This window comes from Trichechus manatus, unplaced genomic scaffold (genome assembly GCF_000243295.1).
Source record: "Trichechus manatus latirostris isolate Lorelei unplaced genomic scaffold, TriManLat1.0 scaffold00011, whole genome shotgun sequence".
Lineage (NCBI taxonomy): Eukaryota > Metazoa > Chordata > Mammalia > Sirenia > Trichechidae > Trichechus > Trichechus manatus.
The window spans coordinates 32226642-32250399 of record NW_004443947.1 but is presented as its reverse complement, the minus strand read 5'-3'; the positions used below and the strand labels follow the sequence as shown (position 1 = coordinate 32250399).

At 43.7% G+C, this 23758-nt stretch overlaps 1 protein-coding gene across 1 annotated transcript in view; it reads left to right on the top strand.

Moving 5' to 3' along the window:
• Window positions 1-222: 222 nt before the first annotated feature.
• SLC36A1 (solute carrier family 36 member 1) overlaps window positions 223-23758 on the top strand; it is a 50651-nt gene continuing 27115 nt past the window's right edge. Inside the window, exons 1-7 of the mRNA XM_004371292.3 lie at window positions 223-434; window positions 10938-11085; window positions 16492-16582; window positions 17623-17711; window positions 18157-18252; window positions 20215-20299; window positions 20683-20901. Coding sequence (XP_004371349.1) covers window positions 10943-11085; window positions 16492-16582; window positions 17623-17711; window positions 18157-18252; window positions 20215-20299; window positions 20683-20901 — 723 coding nt within the window. The 5' untranslated portion in view covers window positions 223-434; window positions 10938-10942. The remainder of the gene's footprint in view (window positions 435-10937; window positions 11086-16491; window positions 16583-17622; window positions 17712-18156; window positions 18253-20214; window positions 20300-20682; window positions 20902-23758) is intronic.

Genomic DNA, 23758 nt, shown 5'->3' with positions numbered 1-23758 from the left:
CAAGCGCTCTTCGACTCTGGGCTTACTGCCCACGCGGCACGATCAATGGCCCCTCTGTTCCCACTCACAGCCCCCGGCTCCCACGTTATTTCCTGCAGTGGCAGATCGAGGTCGCCAGGTGGTGCTGCGGCTCAGAGCTCCAGAACACAATGAGAGAACGAGAGGAGCGGCCCGCACGTGACCTCGGCCTCTGGTTTGGACACCTCGATCATGTGACACAGCCCGGAAGCGACTGCCGGGGTACCCTAGAAGGATGGCGAGGGGTGGACTCTGAAGCAGGGAGGGGTGGGCTGCGCTGAAGGCGGATCCGGAGTCGGATCCCGGGCGAGAGCCGGAGCAGTGAGTCCGCGTATTGACGAGCTCAGGCTGGCGGCGGGTCACGGCTTTCGCGAGGACCCACCTCACGTTCCTCCGGGGCGCGGCGGATGCTGCAGGTCAGGACTGGACCGGCCTGGGCTGTGGGTCTGAGGCTTGTCGGCTCCGGGGGCCGCAGATGCGGTGCAGTGCAGGGCCCCACTCCCGAGATGGGGCGAACCGGAGAATTCTTCATACCTCGAGCTATCTCCCTTGACCTTGTGGGGTTGGGATCTCCCGGTCCTGTTTGACAGGTGGCGAAACTGAGGTCCGGAGACGGCAAAGGTCATCCAAACGACTAGCTTGGGGTTCTTGCACGCTTGCTAAAGGGGGTCTGGTTGTCTCAGGCAAGTCTCCGGCCCCTGCGGGAACCCTGTTCCATGACTGGCTAATTAATAATGGTCCTTGGGTCACGAAAACCCTATGGAGTGTAGTTCTTCTCTGAAACACATGGGGTCGCCGTGATTCGGAATCGACTAGATGTCTGGTGGTGGTGGTGGCGGAGGTGGGTCATAGAATGCCGGAATTGCAAGGGCCCAGGGAGATTATCTGATGCAACCCGCTTCTAGGACAGTTGGGGAAACTGAAGCCCAGGAAGGAGAAGGGGCTTGCCTAAGGTCACCCAGTTGAGTTAGTCGCAGAGTTGCGACTAGAATCCATGTCTCCCTAAGCTTCAGCAACTGTTTGCTTTTTTTTCACCACACTGCCTCAGACTTGACAGATGTGAAAAGGCACACTTTTGCTGTCCCCTTCTTTTTAGTCTTTTTCAGCTCTCTGCATTCTCCATGCCCCATCATCAGCTTTGGGTGTAGTTCCCTGTTTCATTGTCCATGATTTTTCTGCAGATTCATCATCCTGTAGGTTTTGGTTTCTAACTGTCCTGCAATTTTTTGTAAGTCATGCCAAAATATGAAATATGAATCGGAGTATGCTCCTAGGAGGATAGGTGGATCCCAGCTGAGGCTGCGAAGAACATTTATTTGGGAATAGCTCTGCCATTAACTTGAAGAATGTAAAGATCTTTGCCTTATTTTTTTTCTGTGATTTGTCAGATTTGGGGAATACTGGTAATTTGGACCGATGTTTTGCGTTTATCGAGGTTTGGTGAAATAAGATGGCAGCATGGTGTAATGACAAGAGCCGAGATTTGGGGATAGGAGATTTTGTTCTGGCCCTGCCACTTGCTTTGCAACCTCGGGTGACTCTTGTCCTCCCCTGGGCTTAGACTGTACAGTAACAGGATTGAATCTCTGAGGGCCTTTTTGGCTCTGACATTCTCTGTATCTAGTTCTGTTTGTTTTCTAACTGGAGAGGGTTTTTTTTTCCCCGTATACATTAAGTATGCTTTATAGCAAGACTGGAGCCCTGGTGGCACAGTGGTTAAGAGCTGGGCTGCTAACCAAAAGGTCAGCGGTTCAAATCCACCAGCTGCTCCTTAGAAACTCTATGAGGCAGTTCTTCTCTGTTCTATAGGGTTGCTGTGAGTTGGAATCTACTCAACGGCAATGGGTTTTTAAAAAATTTTTATAGCAAGACTTAATCCAGTTGTCTAAGAAGCAGTTTCTTTTTCCTTAATACGTTCCTTTTGTTGTTGTGAGTTGCTGTCAGGTCGATTCCGACTCATGGCGACCTATGTGTGCAGAGTAGAACTTGCTCCATAGAGTTTTCAAGACTGTGACCTTTCAGAAGAAGATCACCAAGCCTGTCTTTCCAGGTGCCTCTGGGTGAATTTGAACTGCTAACCTTTGGGCTATTGATTACTTACCCATTTGCGCCACACAAGGATCCTCCTGTTCTTTCTCCTATCTCTGTATTATGCAATGTCCAAGCTAAATGCAGACAGCTGAAAATGACTGTCCTTTATTACTTGAAACATGATCAGGGCCCTCTTCCGAGTCTTATCTAGAGTCTAGTTTACAGTAGGGTGTGTTTTAAAGATGTTCTTGATGTCAAGCAGTAAGGGGATACAAAAGGCTTGGTCATTTGCCCTGACTTTGAGGCTGTTTGTCTGAGGCTGGAGGCTGCAAGAAGCAGAGGCTGCTTTGGTGATAATATTAATTCTCTCTCCCTTTATTTTCTGATTCTGTGCCACTTACAATTGCCGGCTTTTGAGCCCTTAATTTCCCTTTAAAACTTGCAACCATTCATTCGACCTTGTCCCTGTGACAGCTCAAAGTGCTTAGAGCTGTCTTTGCCTATTTGAAAGCCTATTGTAAGGAAGAGGGATTCCATTTATTCCGGAATGTTCCCGAGGCTACAAGTAGGACCAGTAAATGCAAATACCGTAAGGGGAGTGGCTTTTGGGTGAGCAAAAGAACTTTCAAAGAATTAGTCCTCTCCAGCATTGGAAGGCAGAACATGGAGCTCCCTGCCATTGGAGGTAATTGTCACTGGATGACTTTGGCGATGTGTAGATGAAATTGTTATGTTGGGTAGAGGGTTAAACTTTTAAGTTTTCTTCCAAGTGAGAGGTTGTGTGAAATTCTAGTGACCCAACTTGTTAGTGTGTGGAATTTGTTGTCCTGGAGTAGATGTTCACTTTTGTGAATGCTTTATTTTTTCCCCTTGCCTCAGGTAACTGCTGTGATGTTAATTACTCCTGCTTTTTCTTTCTTTTTCTCTGCCCTCACCCTCCTAAGGTATTAAATGCTTAATACCTCTATAAGGGTCAGATGCTGAGGAGTCATTGCTGTGAGTGATACATTTCTTTTTTCCACCCTGACCTGGCACAAGATTCTAGAAGTGGGCTGAGTGAATGGGTATTCTGTTCCTACTTTTGCTGGCCTGGTCCTGATGAGCAACACCACTAATGCTTAGACTAGCTTTTTTCTTTTTCCCATAGAGGAGACTCACACTGACCTCAGTAGACCTTGGAGGAATCCTGTACCTCCCTGGTGTGGTCAAGCCTTCTAGGTCTGAGCACACAAAGGTAGCCTCTGTTAAGTGGGTGTGGGTCCAGTGGATGGGGCATTCCAAATGTACCAAAATAGAAACCGCATGGTGCTGCATTTGATACTGTCTCTCCTTTATCCCCCAAATATTTCTCTTGGAAGCCTTGACACCCAGGACTGGTTCTTAATGACCCTGTCGCTAGTAAGAAAGCTTCTTCTCTGCTTCTCCTTTCCAAGAAGTCAGGGAATCTGTCTTTGTGGGTTACTGGAATGCTCTTGGCACTTAGATCATCTTTTCCAAGTTAGGGAACCAGCTCAGCTCTCCACAGTATTAAATGGAGAAAGTACTGCAGCGCTTTATTTGTACAGTGAACTTTCTATCTTCCTGTCTTTCAACTTCTCTGTAGTAATAATCCCAATTGCTGCCATTAATTTAGGATCTATTATGTGCTAAGTGCTGGACTACTAACCGGAAGTTTGGCAGTTCAAACCCACTCAGAGGTGCCTTGGGAGAAAGGCCTGGTGATCTGCTTCCAAAAGGTTGCAGCCTTGAAAACCCTGTGGAGCGGTTCTCCTCTGCACACATGGGGTCGCCGTGAGTTGAAGTTGACTTGATGGCAACGAACAACAATAACAAATGTGCCAGTCAGCATACTTAACATTTATCGATCTTTTCCTCTTTTTAAAAATACTGTACCATTGGTGTTATTAATGCCATTTTTCAGATGAGGAAGCTAAGGCAAAGAGAGATTAAGTAATTTGTTCAGGATCATACAACTAAATTCCAGACCCTTGTACTTTTTGTTTTGCAGAATTATTCCTGTCTCAGGGTCTGGGTCCACTGTTGTTCTTGGGGAATTTTAGGGAGTGTAGATAATTTGTGGGCTGGGCTGGGAATCTGGTATACTGGATTCTAATCTCAGATCTTGTTTAACAAATTGGGACTGTGGATGAGTTAGCTTGGTTTTCTTACCTCTGAGTGGGATCTTGGAGCTTGATCTTCTCTGAAGTCATGCCTGGTGCTAATGTTTACTGATTTTTATGATTGTGGGTAAAAAGTGAGCATGTTGGCCTATGCAGCTCCTCCTCGATGACCCTGCTGAGGTCAGGTGCTGTCTTATGACTGCCCTCGCACCAGACTCTCAGGCACGGGGCTCTGTTTATGGAATGAAGCTCTGTGGTCAGTAAGATGGAGTCCCATCTGGTGCTGTTTGAAAAACAAATCATGTAGAAGGCAAACGTTTTCATTTCCCTCCTGGTGGACCCCCCGTAGCAGCACAGTTTGTGAAGTCCAACCCAATGTAACTATTTCAGAATAATGGGTAGCACTTTTAGTTTGCAAGTGTCACCAGTGCGTGAACTCTGACAGGAGGGGAGGCCTGAGGTGCACCCATTATGATAAGATCTTTTTTTTTTTTTTTTTGCTGTTGTTGTGCTTTATATAAATACAGCTGTGATCAGGATCACCTAAGAAGCTGGTTAAAAATAAAATTCTCAGGCTGAATCATAGTCCTCGAGTCTGTTTTTAACAAGCTCCCGGGGCATCTGTATGCAGCCAGCCCATGATTTCATAAACCACTGGTGGAGTCCAGCCAGCCTCCAGCACTCCTCACAATGCTCATCTAGTCTTTGAACACTTCTCATGAGGGGACCTCTAGAGGCAGCGTTTTGGATACCTCCGACTCAGAGATTATTTCAGCACAGTGTAAGGAAGAATTTTCCATCTTGAGGACTTCTGATTGATTTGCGCTGCTTTAACTTCTTGTTTTCATATAATAACTTTTTATATGTTTAACAAAAGCTACTCTTAAAAGTGTTGTTTAGCTTTTGGCAATGAAGCTAAATAACACTCGGACCACTGCATCTCTGTCTCCTCACTCCTTTTCTCTCCGCTGACCTTCCCATATAACCTGAAAGAGATCTGCAAACACTTATAAATGAGTTCTCTTTGCCTGGTTGGAATTGATGTGGCTCATTGTACTGAAGCTGGGATGGAAACCAATTAGTAGACTCTTAAATAGCTATTTGAGAACATTTTAGTGTTTTCAGAAGTGAGCTAGTGTGTGTGTGGTAGGTGGGGAAAGATACTCTTTTAAAAGTTTTTATTGTTAGCAGTAGTCATTGCTGGAAATTAAAGGAATGTAAAATAAAACAAATAAAAGTGAGCCTATCTGAAAGAGCATCTGATCTAGAAGAACAAAAATAAAAATGGTAAAATCTAAATTGGCAGGGTTATGAAAAAAGTCATGTTCATATGTTGCCAGTGACACTGGAGATTAGATCGATCTGTTTGTATGGCAAGAACCCTCATAAAAGTGAGCCTTTCTGTTGACATAGCTCTACTCCAAGGATATGACTCAAAAACTAAAAATTATTTATATGACTGTTTTAGCTGTGATATAAAATAGCCACTAAAAAAAAAAAAAAGGAAAGCCAAGAAAACTAAGAAACCCAAAATCCAACGATTGGGAGCTAGTAAAGCAAATTATGATATGAGGGTAAGTCAGAAAGTATTGCTACAAATCATAGAAATGTTTATTTAAAAAAAAAAAAATCAAAATGTGAAGCTATTGTTTCTTGACCTGTCCTCCACCTGGGTCTATACACTTCTGAAGGTGGTATTTCCATCTCTCTAACCCTTTCCCGAAGAATTCTACCCTCTTCGATTTATACCACGGCAAAACGATAGTTTTGGCATCCTCGAGGGACTCAGATCATGTTCTTTTTAAATGTTCTTTCAGTTTTGGGAACAAAAAGAAGTCTGAAGAGGCCAGATCAGGGCTGTAGGCTAGATAGGGTAAGGTTTCCCAGTGAAATTCGCTTAAGACAACCTTTGCTACCCTCCAACAAGGAGCAGGTGCATTGTTGTGATGGAAAAAAATTCCTTGGCACAACTTTCCTGGCCTTTTTCTCATCAGTGCAGTTTTCAATTTTCTTAAAACTTCTTCATAATAAGTGCCTGTGATCATCCTATGTCCTTCAAGAAAATCTATCAAGATTGCCCCTTTGGAATCCCCAAAAAACAGTCACCATACCCTTCTCAGTGTCTTCCCTCTTGGCTCATCTTTGAGGTCTTCCCAACCTTCCTTAAAACACTTGATCCATCTAAAAACTGTTGTTTTATGTGGGGCAGCATTCCCATAAACTTGTTGCAAAGCTGCAGTGATTTATGAAGATGTCCGTTTGAGTTTTGCTAAAAATTTGATATTAGCCCTGACTTCAAAATCATTTTTTTCCCATGGCACAAAAAGTATCTTTTTTTTTTGAAGGCACCCTAACAAGACTAAGACAAGTATATTACTGAGAGAACTTGTCTGCAGCCATCCACTGATCACAGAGATCTGTTTAAACATGTTTTGTTTGGAATAAACCCATGCATGTATCAACTGGAACGCTAGTAGCAATACTTTTTGACTTACTCTTATCTATTAATATAATGATGTATCCCCTGGATGGTGCAAACGACACACGTGGCTGCTAACCGAAAGGTTGGAGGTTTGAGCCCACCCAGAGGTACCTCGAAAGAAAGGCCTGGCGATCTACTTCCTAAAGATCAGTCACTGAAAACCCTGTGGAGCACAGCTCCACTCTGACACACATGGGTCGTCACAAGTCAAAATTGACTCGATGGCAGTTTTTTTTTAATATAATGGTAGACTATTATATTGTAATTAAACATAAGTATGTGCACTGTGTAGATTCAAGGAAGAGTAGATATGAAATAAGTGGAAAGAGTGAAACTTAAAAAGTACATGAGAACATTGATAACTAAAAAAAAGTTGATATAAGAAAACATATCAAGGTTATACAAATAGTTGATATTTCAATGCAATTTTTGTTGAATGTACACTTGAAGAGAAAAACCTTTTTTTTTTTTTTTGGTCACCAAACATGTAGACTTTTTTTACTTAGTAGTTCACTTTTACGGGTCCAAATATCTTATGGAGATTTTGAGTTTGTATTGATGGGCCACACATATAGTATCCAAACCAAACCCACTACTGTTGAGTTGATTCCAACTCATAGCGACCCTGCATATAATATAAACTCAGTTAATTGTCCCCAGCAACCTGAAGGACAAGCTTGTCTTCTACTCTCATACATTACACCCCTCATTTTTACAGTTGAAAGGTATTATCAAAATCTCCCACGGGTCAGGGAACTGGCAATTGCAGCAGTAGATTTGGGAACCAGATTTCATAAAAGGGAGTCCAGAGGCAGGTGGCCACTGGGGTAGCACTCAACGGGGCCAGCTAGAGAGCAAGAGCAGGAGGCCTTGGTTGCTAGAGGGACCCTTAGAAAGGAATTCCAGGGAATGGTTGTGCCCCCTTTTTCCCATGCTTGAATCCCGTATAACACTCTAAGAAGGGGCTTCTGCTTAGACATTTCTAGGGATGGGGAACACCCTATCCTGGAGCCATCGGTTCCATTTGGACAAATCCGGAGATACAAGGTTCTTCCTTATGCCTGACCAAAGGTCTAGCTCCTGTTACTTTCTACCTACTGATCCTAGCTCTGACCGATCTTTGAGGCCTCACCCAACAAGTATAATCCGTATGACCATATGATAGCTTTTGGAGACGGTGTTTATGCCTCTCAAGTTGCTAGTTTTCTAGATTGAACCTTCTCAGTGCTTCTAGCTGTTCGTCATTTAGTTGGTTTCTGTCTTCGTCCTGATCCTGGTGCTGACCCTTGGATATACCACCGTTCGTTATTATTGCCTTTATAGTATGCTGCCTGGAATAGAATACAGTGTATGGCAAAACTGAACAGTACTACTGTCTACCTGGATTCTCTCTCATCCTAATGCAACCTAGAATTGCATTAGCTTATTTGGCATCTTTTATTATATCATGACTACTGTTGAGTTTATCATCAGCCGAAACCCGTAAGTGGCTTTTGTTTTTTCCAACATGCATGCAGTTGCTAAGACACATCTGGCATATCCTGCAGTTGTTTATTGGACTTTAGAGCTATAGATTTCAGCTTCTTTTTGAGCAGTTTTCTTAGCAATATTCTGCTTTAAAAGTGGGCAACTTTGTCTTTACACACACATAAAGAGGCCGCTTTATAGTGTTTGAAACAGATTGAGCATCTGTAGCAAGTAAGCAACAGAGTGGTTTCTTGGTTGATGGTGAGGAACTTGGGGAGGTTGCCACCCCGTATCTGTCCCTTCTTACTCAGTAATACATGGGATTCACCTGGAAGGCTGTAGTCTTCAGATGCTTTTGATATGTTGGAAGAAACTAGAATATCACCATTTATTGATTTCTGGAATATTAGAGCTACAGAGGAGCCGAGAGATATTTTAGTCCACATACTCCCCGCCTTTGTAAACATTTGGAAACCAAGACCCTAGACAAATAAAGAAAATTGCCTAAAGTTATTGAGCAAACTGTTGATAGAGGCAAGCTTAGAACCTAGGCTCCTGACATACATAGAAACTAACTTATTAGTCTTTGCCTGAATATCAAGAGGCTTTCACTGCTCGTATTAAGTAAGACACTTCATAAACCACTGTTTAGGAAGCAGTGAATTTCTGTTTATGGTGATAGGAAATTTGGCAATGATTATGGATGGTGGAAGAAGCCCTGATGGGGCAATAGTTAAGTGCTCGGCTGTTCACCGAAAGGTTGGCAGTTCAAACCCACCCAGCCACTCCACAGGAGAAAGACCTGGTAACCTGCTTCCTTAAAGATTACAGCCAGGAAAACCCTATGGGTCAGTTCTACTCCCTCACATGGGGTCGCTATGAGTCGGAATTGACTTGTCGGCACCCAACAACAACATGGGTGATAGTTACACATGATTAACGTAATTGATATCACTAAATTGTATACCTGAAGAGTGTTAACTTGGCAAATGTTATGTTACAGATATTTTTATAACAATAACAACAACAAAAAGACTAGTTTTTTTTTTTTTTTCTGCCCTTCTTATGAGTTTAATTGCCCCAGAGCTAGATGGCATCCTTGAATTCCTCCAGCATGTGAGTAAATGAAGCTCTCTTTAGATTTTTAGCAAAGTGAAGCTAGGCAGGATCCTCCCTGGGATTTGCAGATCCTTTACTAGCTTTCTGCCAAGTGCTTTCCTTGTGAAATTGGGGTCAGTCCTACATTACAGATGGAGGGAGATAGAGAATGAGATCACCCCTGGATCTCTCAGGTGCCAGGGTGGGGGCCAATTCCCAGAAGAGTTCCCCAGGGGCTGTGGGAGGCACTTGGATGTCAGGGCGGGACCGGGTGTTGTGGGTAGGGGTCAGAAACCCTGGCTCCTCACCTGGTGTCCGAGACGGCACATCAGACTCAGAGCAGGTAGCCACCCGTGTGCGGAGGAGAGCTCCACAGAGGCAGGCCGCTGTGCCAGTCTGCTCAGTGTCCGCAGGATTCTGATTCTTAATTTTTAATGTTAGTGTACCTTTGTTTCCTCACTTCATCGCCGCCTCTTGGAGGGCAGGAGGTTGACTTTTTTCATGATCATATTCCCTCATAGTACCTGGTGCTGTATTCAGTAAACGTTTCCAGATTCAGGCAGGGAGTTGGGAGATAGGTCTTCTGTTTTTGCTTTGCTACTACCTAGGTGTAGCACGGTGGATCACTTCATCTGTTTAGGGGTTGATTCCCTGTCTGTAAAATGAGGGCTTTGATATGACCTCTGAGGGCTCCTCTAGCACTGGTTTCTAGGATTCTGGACTGGCTTGGGGGCCTGCCTGACTCCCAAAATGAATCCTATTGTGTACTTAGGGAAGTCATTGTTGTCTCTTTTCCGTAGTAGCATTATTGAAAAAGTTCACCCAGGGGATGCTACCTTCACCATCCCTTCCCCAAGACACAGCAGGAAGGGTCTCTTCTTTCACCATGTTTAAAACATAAGCCAGTCAGTAAGAGTGAAAAGGAAGAAGGAGAGTGGAGAGACACGTGAGACAAGGGTCAGCGGTGGCACTGCTCACGCTTCTGGTCTTCCTCGGAGCTGCCGTCAGCTGCCATTTCTCAGTAGTCAGGTTGTTTGGAAGAGAATATTCCTAGGGTCAGGGGATTAGAGTCACTGGTGGCTCCAAATGGTAGAGATGAGGCCTGAGGTTATGGCAGAGAGAAAGGCAGAGTCATTGGTGGCTCTGGGACCCAGTGGGAGTTTAGCTGAGCAGAATTGGGTGATCCGGAGGGGATTTCTTTAATTCAGTAAGGTTCTCTAATGAATGCAGAGGGGAAGAAGGGTACAATGAGGAATATTCAGACCCCTGTCCTCTGAGAGCTTGCTTTTGGGAAAGATGGATGTATATTAAATCTAACCATTGTCCAAAGTCCAGGAAATTAGCTCAGCAGAAGGAACAGCTAATCCCAACCTAAGGAATAGGGAAGGCTTTCTAGAAGTGCCCATCTGTGTCTTCCCCCACCCCTTCCAAGCAGTGCCTCACCTCTGCTCTGTCTAGGTGTGCTGTGGCAAGTTTAGACATGACCGTGGCACTGAATGGGAAGGTTGGGAGGCAGAAGCCTGTGAGCTCAGCCCGCCCAAGTGTACTTTGCACCTTTTCCATAGCCCTCGGTACCAGGCACTCTTGCTGTACTTAATCCATAGTGCAGCTGTCACCCTGAGCAACAGTGACAATGGCTGCTCTAGCCCCAGAGCCTACCCTAGACTTGGAGCTAAAGGCCCCAGTCGCTGGAGACCTTAATGCTGACCCTGTCCCTGCAGCTACCATGTCCACGCAGCGGCTTCGGAATGAGGACTACCATGACTACAGCTCCACTGACGTGAGTCCAGAGGAAAGCCCGTCCGAAGGCCTAAGCAACTTCTCCTCCTCAGGCTCCTACCAGCGTTTTGGGGAAAGCAACGGCACAACGTAAGTCACTGTTACCTTCTCCCAACCTGGGAGACTCATGTTCTTAACCTCTGTACTAGTAATACAGTCTCTCTTGGAGTTATTTTTCCTCTCTTGTTTCATCAGTTCCCAGTTTTATAGCTGGAAGTAAGATATGAAGAGATTGGGTGAGTGACAGTGCTGAGATTTGAGCTCCTTGCCTGCCACTCTCTTGTCTGTTTCTTATTTTCTGTTTGTTTCAGCTGTGTTGATCCCAGAAGGCTGGTACTGAGTAAGAGCCTGGACTTGAGAAAACCTTTCAGAGAGGACATTCTCTTAATTTAGAACCATGTTCTAGAACCTCAAAGACCATGGCTAATTGGAAGTCTCCTTTGCAAAGTCTGCCATAGACTTCTGCCACAGACAGTCAGTTCATGTGGCTAAAGAAGTGGGGAGAGGGAAGAACTTCTCCTGCACTTAAAAGATCAAAGGGGTGGATAGAGAAGATCTGCTTTACCTTCCATAAGGAGGGCTTACATCTTTTCCCTGGAAACTGAATCCCAGGGCTCATCTGGGCTGAGTCTAGCCTTCTCTGGGCCTCTAATGTAAGATAAAATTGAGCACTCCACTCTGAAGCTATGCTATGTCTGGTCTTAACATTGCATTAGAAGCTTCAGAGGAGGGTTTTCTGCCCCATTGAGTTTCCAGCTATCCCCCGCCCCCAGCCTCAGCAGACTCCAGAAATGTTCTCTGGATCCCACATCCCGTCTTTTGCAGCTCTTTCATTCATTCCTCAAGCTTAACAGTCAACCTTTCTGTGTTCCCATGTGGGTTGGATGTGACTTACTGAGGAATCCTTTATGTCTTAGACTTAGGCTGTCCTCTTTGACTGCCCAAGGGGACGTTTTCTTGAAAACGGAAGAAGTGAATCTGTCACTTTAAGAAAATCAGTAGTATTATTTGTCTGTAATAAAATTTGAGCTTTCAAGCAAAAATTAGGAAAACACTTGTATCCAGCACTGACAGCTTCCCTCTGCTTACAGACTTCTCTGATGAGTTGAGTGGTGATTTTAATGAATGTGATTTTTTTTTATATGGTGTAATGAAAAGTATCAGCATTCAGAACATCTCTATAACTCATGGAACCAATATTTTCCAAATGACCAACATCAGAAAATTGTGCATGGGTAAAAGATCCATTCAGAGTGCAAGATGACCAGTGGAATTTAATTGAACAGTATGAAAAGTTCAGATTCCATTACACCCAACTTTTAAGAAACTACCACCTGTTGAGTTTGGTATAGTATCAGAGAAAAATTACGATCATCGTCCAAAAGGCTATTAAAATACTCCTTCCTTTTCCAACTCTGGAGCCCTGGTGGCGCAGTGGTTAAGAGCTGTGGCTGCTAACCAAAAGGTCAGTAGTTCAAATCCACCAGCCACTTCTTGGAAACCCTATGGGGCAGTTCTGCTCTGTCCTATAGAGTCGCCATGAGTTGAAATTGACTCAGCGGCAATGGGTTTTGTTTTGGTTTTCTCCAACTACATGTTTACGGGAGGACAGATTTTCTTCATATACAGTAAACAAAAAACCAACATATCACAACAGATTGAATGCAAAAGCAGATAATCCAGCTGTCTTCTACTGAGCAAGGCATTTAAAAAAAGGAAAATAGTGCCATTCTTTTCACATTTTCTTTTTTGGACAATGGAGTTATTTTTCATAAAATATCTGTTATTTATATTAACATGTAATAGACTTGTTATTTTTAATTAATTTTTTTTAATTTCTCAGTTTTAATTTTCTATGTAGTATATGTATCAGCAGATATAATTCACATAAATAAAAGCTCTTTGAGGCCCTCAATAATTTTTTAAGTGTTTAAAGAGTTCTTGACAAAAAAAAGTATGAAGAACTACTGACCTGGAGCATAAAAGCAACTGTAAAGGTTTGCTAGCCTCCCGCCATCACACCCCCTTCCTTTTCAGAAGGATAGTCTACCCCTTAGTTAAGACTTTGCAATCTGTAAAAATGGCTTGGTGGAGGCATCTGGCCTCCACTAACTTCACGAGGGAGAAGGAGACTCAAGATCAACAGCCCAAGGCTGATTCCTATGAGGCGAAGGTCAGACACACCTCCTCTCTCCACCATCTTTACCAATGTGACAACAACCATCCGCCCACGGCACTCACTGCTTCTCTGCTGAGTTTAATAATACATTGCAGTTGCCACACAGAACTCACAGACAATGCTCACAATTATGTGGTTTATTAGGGAGGTGAGAGGTTACAATTCAGGTTCTGGAACACTCAGGATACAGTTCTTCCATAAGGACAGCCTCTTCTCAGGTGTGCCGGAAGGGCTCGTCTCTCTGGCCCCTTGGCCTCTACCTGGCTCAGGTAAGTGTTTCAAAACTCTCTTAGCTCTGCTGATAAGTGCCCTGAGGCACCCCAGTCCACCAGTAAGCCTCAGCCCAAAGGTGCTCAGCTTTCTCGCTCTGTGGGCCAGGAAACCCATTGCACCATCTCCTGCAGGTCTCTCCTGCCCCCATTTCTCTGCCACTCCTCGCCATTTCGGTGTTACAGCTCTCTCTCTCTGTCTCCTGGTTCCAGGAGCTTTTCAGTGTAGGAATGCCCAGTCCAAAGGATGCACTCTGCTCCTGGCTGTTCTCTTGTGGTAATGATGAGGTCCTCTCTTTCTGCCTTAGGGATGGCTTATTTTAAGCCTAGCGGGATGGTAAAACTGATCAATCTCCGTGGTGCACCACAATTACCTTATTTGCGCAATCCCACTCAGTTACTTGGGTGGGAGTTACAAGACTATGGCAAAAAAGGCCATATAAAAGTGATCCATTGCACTGCACATCCCTGCAGTTGATTTTGTGATTCTCATACATTTGGGGTGATCCTAGCTTGACATGATCAATAGAAAAGAGTAATTTTGTCCAGTCGCCAGAATCTTGGTGTTTCAGAGCTGAAGGGACCATGGAGATAATCTTCTCCTAGTCCAGTCCCCTCGTTTTACAGGTCAGACAACAGGCCCAGAGAAGGGAAGGGAGTTGTCATATGAGGATTAGTGGTAGAGCCAGGGCTAAGGGACCTGGCCCCCCACCAAACCCGGCTCAGAGTCATTTTGGGAGGCCTCTGGTAGGCAGGTGGGTTTGGCAGTATGTTTACCTTTGCCTTAAGTGGATTAAACATTTGCCATGACAGACTTTGGATAGGCCATTGTCCTGCCCATTATCACTTAGCCACTGGCTGCTGCTGATGAAAGTCACAGCTGGACCCTCAAGGTCCTTAGGCTGTTTCCTGAAGGTAGTCCGGGAGAGCATTCAGCCTCTTCTCATCTAGATTCAAAGTGGCCTCCTTGATCTTTCCTGAAAAGATTGGGGATAGTAGGAAGGTCAAAAGATTTTTCTTCCTGGAAGTTGAAGGAAAAAGACTACTGAAAAGTAAAATTCCTTTCCAGAGATACAAATGGGTTCTATTTATAGCCTTTATTGGTAACAAGTGTTACTTGCTTTCAGTTTCTGCTGAATTACAGATTTGAAGAGATGTGTGTAAGCATCGGTTGGAAGGGACTTAGGTTATTTGTGCAGACGAATTTGTAGACAGTGCCAGGGCCCAAATCTTGAGTGAGTCTGTGACTGGGGGCAAAGTGGTACTGTATTTTACCCATTTCATATCTTCCTATAGGTAAGAAAGGATAGAAAATGTTGAAGATGAGACCAATTTTCTGCTGTCAATCCTTTGATGAGTTCCTGTCCCTACAGGAAAAAATGGAAACTCCTTGCCTACCTTGAGGCAGGCAGCCTCAGAGCCCTGGCTTATCCTCCTACACTGAGCAGAATCGTCCACACGTTGTTCTGAAATTGTCCTTGGCAAGATAACCACAAAACAGGCCGTAGATGGCCTCAATGGGTTTTAGCAGGTTTTCAACACCATGTTGGCATTTTAAGTGACCTCTTAGCTCATTAAGTGAAAAATACATATAAGCACCCCACCTCTGGGTGGAGACTTATTCTAATGAAGGAAAATCAATCTCTTCCTCTATCCCGGAGAATTGAAACCTTGTCTAAAGAAAATGCCTTGTCATCCCCAAACTCTGAGTGCCTTCATGAAGGTCAATCCTGAATATTCATGATGAATTTGCATTTCCTTGTCTGCTCTCTGTAAAAGCCCACTTTCCCAAGCTGCCTGTGAGCAGTCTTGGAGGAGGCAGCCCTGATTGCTCCTTTCCTTGCCCAATGAAATAAAGGCGACTTTCTTCTTTCCCACCTCAGCCTCTTGTTTATTGGCTGTAACAAGTCACGCCAAGCAGAACCTGAGGTTTCCACCCGGCGACAACCTGAGCAGCCAGTAAACCAAGTGCTCTTCCTTCTTTAGGCTCCACATTTCTCTCTAGGTTTTGTTGCTGAGTCCTCCCTTTATCTCGGGGGTCTTCTTCCTGTCCCGCTGGTCTCAGCTCTGGTCTCCTCTACCGGTCTCCCTTCCACTCTAAAGGCTCACCTGCCTCCTTTTCCCTGGGCGCCGTATCTGGGTTTTTCTTAAGACAGGTATCATTCTACCTTGTATGTTTACTAATGTGTCTGCCGCATTTTCCTTGTGACATTATTAATTTGTAGAGATCCATGTCTGATTCATACTTATGCCCACCATTGCAGTTAACACAGTGTTTTATGCATGAGAGAGAGTATTTATTGAATGAAAAGGTGAATGTGGAATAGTGTGGGGCTTCACAGTTGCGACTTGGTGAACACAGTGTGTACAAATAGGTGAAAGAAAAATCTGTCCTCAAGGCAAAAGGATACATGAGATGACTGTCTGCAGAGGGCTTCTCCAAGCCTGGGACACTATGGCATTTGAATTTTTTTTTTTTTTTTAATACAAAGTGCCCCAGGGCCTTCTGGCCCGTTGTGGTACTGTGTGACTTCTTCTGTGTTCACATTGCATAAAACTTTCTGTTGCAGGTTTTGGGGGCTTGATGTTTTATTTCCCCTGTTCTTCTCTCATACCAGTGCTGGCCCTTTGCAATTAGGTTTGTCATCCTCTGTTGCAGTAGTCAGTTCTGTGGTTCGAACCACGTCCAGATACACTAGGAAAGGATAGAGTGCCTAAGAGAACCCCATTGTCCCTCTGGACTAATCTCCAGAGAGTGAAGGGGCTCTTGGAGATGCCATAGGGAGCAGAAGCTTACAGCATGGTTTTTGAGAGAGTGGGCTCCAGGGTCACACTACCTGGGTTTGAATCCTGATTCAGTTGTTTAGTAGGTGTGTGACCTTGAACAAGTGGCTTCCTCATACATAAGATGAAGTTAACCCTCTATCAACCCTAAGGGCTTATTGTGGAAATTAAATGAGATAATATATAAAAGCACTGCTAAGTGTTTAATAAAGTTTAGCTATTAATATTGTTAACATTCCCTTGTCTAACTTGTTTCCACTTCAGATGGTTCCAGACCTTGATCCACCTGTTAAAAGGCAACGTTGGCACAGGACTCCTGGGGCTGCCTCTAGCGGTGAAAAATGCAGGCATCTTGGTAAGGGTCTTCATCAATGGAGGGAAGTGTGGTGACAAATTTTAGGAGATAGTTGTTTGTTTGTTTGTTTTTAGTTCATTTAAAATGGGAAGTTTTTTTTAATGCTGCTGAGAAAAAGCAAAGTTCAGACATTCATTCATCTAAAGATACTTCTTGAAGGCCTCCTATGTGCCTGGCGCTGCTCTAGACCCTTAGAATATCTGTCAGTGAACAAAACAGACAAAGATTCCTGCCTTCATGGAGCTTACTTTGTGCAGAGAGAATGCACTTAAACTGACTCAAGCAGTTTCCATCAATGATATTAACTAATGTTTTAGTAACAGAAGTCTGTCTACTTTCTACACAGTCCTTCCAGGCCCCATCCCTAAATGGCCAACTCTGAGAATCTTACTTCTTTTTATGATTTACTTCTGATAATACTATCCATCCAGAGCCATTCTGGTTCCTTTTAGACTGGGAGATAGCTCAGAGATGCAGACAGTCTTTAGTGAAGCACGTCTTTGTCGATCTGGCATTTCTCTAAAGATAATGTTCCGCCTTCCTCCCTACACCCCTCAACCTACTCTTCTTCCCACAGGAGCCTTCCATGCTGCTGCTTTGCAGCACAGTCTCAGAACAGACTTCTCTGGAAGGCATGGTAGGGTTCTGATAGTGCCTGTCTCACAGACCTCATCATGATCACGTTTCACCTTCTAGTGCTGTGCCAGAAGGAGCCCTGGGGGTGCAGTGCCTAAGTGCTTGGCTCTAACCGAAAGGTCACGGGTTTGAACACACCAGCCGCTCTGCAGAAAAAGACCTGGTGATCTGCTTCTGTAAAGATTACAGCCCAGGAAACCCTATGGAGCAGTTCTACTCTGTCACATGGGGTCACTATGAATCGAAAATCGACTCTGCAGCACGTAACAGTGCTGTGCCAGAAATTCTGTCCCTAGAAAATGTCTTAGTAGCATTTTAATCGGTTATAAATTCAGTCTCCCTTGGGCTCACTTCTAATTCTACCTGCCTGTCTCTCCCCTCTTTTCCACAACACCTGTCCCCAGATGGGTCCCCTCAGCCTGCTGCTGATGGGCATCGTGGCCGTGCACTGCATGGGTATCCTGGTGAAATGTGCTCACCATTTCTGCCACAGGTGAGAGTCCTCTGAGCCACCTTTCCAGCAACGAGTTGTCCTGGGTTCGGTCGCTAACACTCACAGTGACCATTTATGCAGATCACTCTTAAATTCTGCGCACTAGCTGAAGATGGCTGCTCGTTATTGTAGCACTACCTTTCCCTGGTTATTTTTGTCTTCTTTTTCGGCTTGTTGTTACCTGTTAAAGTCCAAAAGATAGAGACCATGTTCTACTTTTGTGAGCCTTGTAATGATCACGGCCATTGAAATGATTGCACCAATTAAAATTATAATGAAAGTAACTGCCCTGTTGACTTAACACTTCCGATCCTTGAAAGCATTAGATACAAGACTCAGAGTGGTATCTCCAGGGTGACAGATGGGGGACTGGCCTATTTGTTCTGTCATTGTCATTGTCTAACCCCCACACTCTGCACTTTCTTGCTCCCTTCCCTTCTCCCAGACTGAACAAACCCTTTGTGGACTATGGGGATACAGTGATGTATGGACTAGAATCTAGCCCCAGCTCCTGGCTCCGGAACCATGCCCACTGGGGAAGGTAACTGGTTTCCTCTTTTATTTTGACTGGGCCTCCCAGTGTGGAAGCCTTCAGATAGGGAGGACAGATGTGGGAGAGTATATAAGCAGCAGTGGAAAACGCATTGTTTGGGTCAGTGGACTTATGTTCTAGCTCAGCTCTGCTGTGGCTAAGCTGTGTGACCCTTCCCTTCTCTGGGCCTCAGTTTCCTCATCAGTGAAATGAAGGGCCTGGCCTGGAAAGTCTCTAAGGGATGTTCCAGCACCATCAGTCTCTGACTGATGATTATATTTCATTCATATATTCAACAAATATTTTTAAGCTGTCTCTCAAACATGGCACAAAATAACTCTAGATATAGGGAGGGGAGGATTCCCTAAGGTAAAGTATTGGTCCCCACCCTCCAGGGACTTGTAGTCTGTGTAAGGATAAAGCTATGTGGGAGCTAGTGACCAATACAGTAGATCAGTTAGAGTGTATACCAACAGGAGGAGAGGATCAGGAGATAGAGATGCCTCCTAGGCTCTCAGAGCAGAAGGACCTTTAAAGGTTAGCTTGTCCAGTGTGCCAGATGTGGTGTGCACATGATAGGTGCTTTAAGGTTGGGGCCGCTGGGCAGGAGAAGGAAAGGCTTCGAGGAGGAGCTGAGGTGAGCTGGAGCAAGATAAAGATGGGTTTGTTAGGCAAAGTGACATTTCAGGAGGTGGGAAGTGTGTGGAAACTTCTGTAGTAATTTTTCAGATGCCTGGAGGGAAATATTCTTTTTGTTTCCTATTTGAGAAAATGGTGTATTTAGTTATAGAGAATTAATATCATCAAGGGCTGAATCTTCTTTTCGTTTTTTTAATTGAACCACATTAAAACAGTGTTTTCCAAAGAAGTTCCTTTTTGTGATCACAGAGGATAGTTTTACCTTCACTCATAGTCAGCTTCATCCTGATGCAGGTTACATAATTCTTTTGGCAAAATTGTTTTCTGTGACTGAGGGAAGCCAGATTGCCAGTGGTCACCTTAGATTGATCATTTGGTTAATCGGTCCATCATTCCTTCCTTACCCCCTCACTCCATCCCTGCCTTCCTTTTCTTCTTTCCTCTCTCCCTCCTACTCTTTAGTAAAATGTGATCATGGTTAAAAAAAAAAAAGCAAACAAGATAGAAGGACATCAAATGAAGTAAATACTAGTCACAGTTGCATGTATATCCTTTTGGAATTTTCTGTACATAAAAAACATGCACGGGGTCTTAATTTTTTCACACAAATTGACCATACTGTGCATACTGTTTTGAGACTTGTTTTTTTCCGCTTACATGTCTTAGACATTCTTCTCTATCAGCAAATATAGATTTTACATATTCTTTTTAACTGCTGTATAATGTTCCATTTAAGAATGGTCTTTAATTTAATCGTTTTCCTTTTGATGACCCTTTAGGTTGTTCCCAGCTGTTGTTATAACAGTGCTTCAACCAGCAGTCTGTTTTGGTACATCTATTTCTGTGTACTTATGTCAAAGTAGTTGACTCTTGGATCCAAGTGATAGAAAGAGATAGTGAAGGGGTCCACTTCCTGGTCTTTTACACAGAGGGTTCCCAGTAGCTTTAGAAAAATGGGTGAGATGGGATAGGTGGGCAGGTGGGCAGGTGTGTAGCGAGGAGGCCAAGGGGCTGGAGAGTGGTCCCGTAGTTTGTGCTGTGCTCTGCTCATCCCCATCTCAGGATTCTCTTAACCTCACTAACATTCTAGATAAGAAGCCAGGAAGGGGTCCTCGGAAACCACACAAATAGTGTCTCCTTCACCTTTCTGCAAAAGCTCCAGACTTGTGGCACCTAGCACAGTTTCTCCTCTACCAGGGCATGCTTATCCTTGTCACCTGGTGGGAAGGGTCTTTGATGACTTGGGAAAAAGCACTGTTATAGACATTTGTCTCTCTGGTAGTCTTGCTTGTAATGTGATAATCTTTGTATTCCTTCCTTCCTCATCTGCAGGCACATTGTGGACTTCTTCCTGATTGTCACTCAGCTGGGATTCTGCTGTGTGTATTTTGTATTCCTGGCTGATAATTTCAAACAGGTAGGGCCATGGTAGAAAAAGAGAATGGCAAGAGATGAGTGGAATTTCTGTTAAAATTCCAGGTTAGGTCAACAGAGGGGTTACGATTTTAATACTTTATATAAAACAGTGTCTTTTGCTCGATTCTTATCTTAGTATCTAGGGCTTAGAGAAATCTCAAGCTCTCTTTCCCATCCTCCTGTCTTTAGGTAGAATACAGTCAAACTTAACTCAGACAGTTGGTTTACTAATGATACTCATGAAGATCTCCAAAGAAAGTTCACTGACCACAGATTTCTGTGAGACCTGTTCCACATACTGGGGCCCCAGTCAGAAACCTCTTCCAGTGGGAGGTCCACTGGCCTTTGTTGTTTGAGAGACTTTTCCTCTTTTCTTCACTGTAGGTGATAGAAGCAGCCAACGGGACCACCAACAATTGCCACAACAATGAGACAGTGATTCTGACACCCACCATGGACTCAAGACTCTACATGCTCAGCTTCCTGCCCTTCCTGGTGCTGCTGGTTTTCATCAGGAACCTCCGAGCCCTGTCCATCTTCTCCTTTTTGGCCAACATCAGCATGCTGGTCAGCCTGGTCATGATCTACCAATTCATTGTTCAGGTAGGAGCCCAGGTTCTTCCCCCATCTTCCATTAAATAATCAAAGGAACAAACAAATCAATTGGAGCATGAATAGGTATATGTTACTTATGTGTTAAATATTTAGGTTAGGATTTCTCCACTTTGGCACTATAGACATTTTGGGCCAGATAAGTCTTTGTTGTGGGGGCTGTACTGTGCATTTTAGGATGTTTAGCAGCATCCCTGGTCTCTACCCATTAAATGCCAGTAGCACCCTCCAACTCTGACAACCAAAAGTATCTCTAGACATTGCCAAGTGTTCCCTGAGGGGCAAAATCACCCCCATTGAGATCACTGATTCAGACTTTTTCTGACTAGGTAGTTAATGCGTGATTGTTGTATAAATTTGGAAAATAGAGAAAAAACATTAAAAGGAAAATAAAAATCAAAGAGAAATTATCAAGATAAACATAATAAATTTTTATTTCTTACTATATTTAGTAAGAAATGTCTTTATTTATTACCTATATTTAGATAATTTTTTACCAACTCCAGTTTTATATTTATTTGTCAGAATTATAAATGCAGTTATTGGTCACCCTTCACTTAGCCCATGTGGGCAGGTCTATGGGGTAGCACAGAGAAAGGACTTTTGCATATAGAGAGACAGAAGACTTGGCTGAGAAAAATGTGCCCTTAAACACTGGTTATGTGTGGAAAAGGCAATGCATTTGGCCAAGACTTGAAAAAAGAAAAAGAGTGAGAGCAGATGCAAAAAAAAGTATAACTTCATAAAAAAGGTACTTAAATTTAATCACCTAAATAATTCATAAATAACCAGTTGCTGTTCAGTCAGTTCCAGCGCCAGGTGGTCAGAGTAAAACCGTGCTCCATAGAGATTTCAGTGGCAGATGTTTTTTTTTTAATTGTTTTTTATTGTACTTTAGGTGAAGGTTTACAGAATAAATAGTTTCTCATTGAACAGTTAGTACACATATTGCCCTATGACAATGGTTAACAACCCCACTACATGTCAACACTGTCCTTACTCAACCTTGGGTTCCCTATCACCAGCTTTCCTGTCCCCTTCTGCCTTCTAGTCCTTGTCCCTGGACTCCTGTGCCTCATTAGTCCCATTTTGTTTTATGGGGCTGTCCAATCCTTGGCTGAACGGTGAAACTCGGAAGTGACTTTACCACTGAGCAAAAAGTGTGTCTTGGGGCCATACTCTTGGGGTTTCTCCAGTCTCTTTCAGGCCAGTAAATCTGGTCTTTTTTTGTGTGTGTTAGAATTTTGTTCTACATCCTTCTCCAGCTCTGTCCAGAACTGTCTGTTGTGATCCGGGTCAGAGCAGTCAGTGGTGGTAGCCGGGCACCATGTAGATGTACTGGACTCAGTCTGGTGGAGGCCGTGGTAGCTATGGTCCATTAGTCCTTTGAACTAATCTTTTCCTTGTATCCTGTTCTCTTCATTCTCCCTTTGCTCCCAAAGGGGTGAGACCAGTGGAGTATCTTAGATGGCTGCTCACAGGCTTTTAAGACCCCAGATGCTACTCACCAAGGTAGAATGTAGAACATTGTCTTTATAAACTGTGTTATGCTAGTTGAGCTAGATGTTCCCTGAGACCATGGTCCCCACAGCCCTCCGCCCAGCAATTCTGTCCCTCAGGGAGTTTGGATGTGTCTATGGAGCTTCCATGACCTTTCCTGGTACAAGTTGTGCTAGCTTTCCCAGTACTGTGTACTGTCTTACCCTTCACCAAAGTTACCACTTATCTATTGTCTATTTAGTATTCCCCCCCACCCCTCCCATCCCTCGTAACCAACAAAGATTGTTACTTTTTGTGTGTAAACTTTTTCATGAATTTTTACAATAGAGTCTCATACAGTATTTGTCGTTTAGTGATTGACTTATTTCATTCAGCATAATGCCCTCCAGTTCCACCCATGTTATGAGATTCTTCACAGATTCATCATTCTTCTTTGTCTTTGCATAACACTCCATTGTGTGTATGTACCACAGTTTGTTTATCCATTCATCTGTTGATGGGCATCTAGGTTGTTTCCATTTTTTGCTTTTGTGAACAGTGCTGCAATGAATATGGGTGTGACGGCTCTTATTTCTCTAGGATATATTCCTAGGAGTGGGATTGCTGGATCATATGGTATTTCTATTTCTAGCTTTCAAAGGAAGTGCCATATCATTTCCAAAATGGTTGTATCATTATGCATTCCCACCAGCAGTGCATAAGTGTTCCAATCTCCCTGCAGCCTCTCCAACATTTGTTATTTCCAGTGTTTTGATTCGTGCCAGTAATGCTGGGGTGAGATGGTATCTCATTGTGGTTTTATAGTTTGCATTTCTCTAATGGCTAGTGATCAAGAGCATTTCCTCTTGTGTCTTTTGGCCACTTGAATGTCTTCTTTGGTGAAGTGTCTGTTCATTTCCTTTGCCCATTTTTTAATAGGATTATTTGTCTTTTTGTTGTTAGAGATGTTGGATTTTCTTGTAGATTATAGAGATTAGACCTTTGTCTGACTTGTAATGCCCCCAAATTTTTTCCCAGTCTGTAGGTTGTCTTTTTACTGTGTTGGTGAAGTCTTTTGAAGAGCATAGGTGTTTGATTTTTAGAAGATCCCAGTTATCGAGCTTATCTTCTGTAGTTTGTGTGTTGATGGTTATGGTTTGTATCCTGTTAATGCCATGTATTAGGGCCTCTAGCGTTGATCCTATTTTTTTCTTCTATGAACTTCATAGTTTTTGGCTTTATATTTAGGTCTTGGATCCATTTTGGATTAGTTTTTGTATATGGTGTGAGGTATGGGTCCTGTTTCATTTTTTTGCAGATGGACATCCAGTTTAGCCAGCACCATTTGTTAAAAAGACTGTCTTTTCCC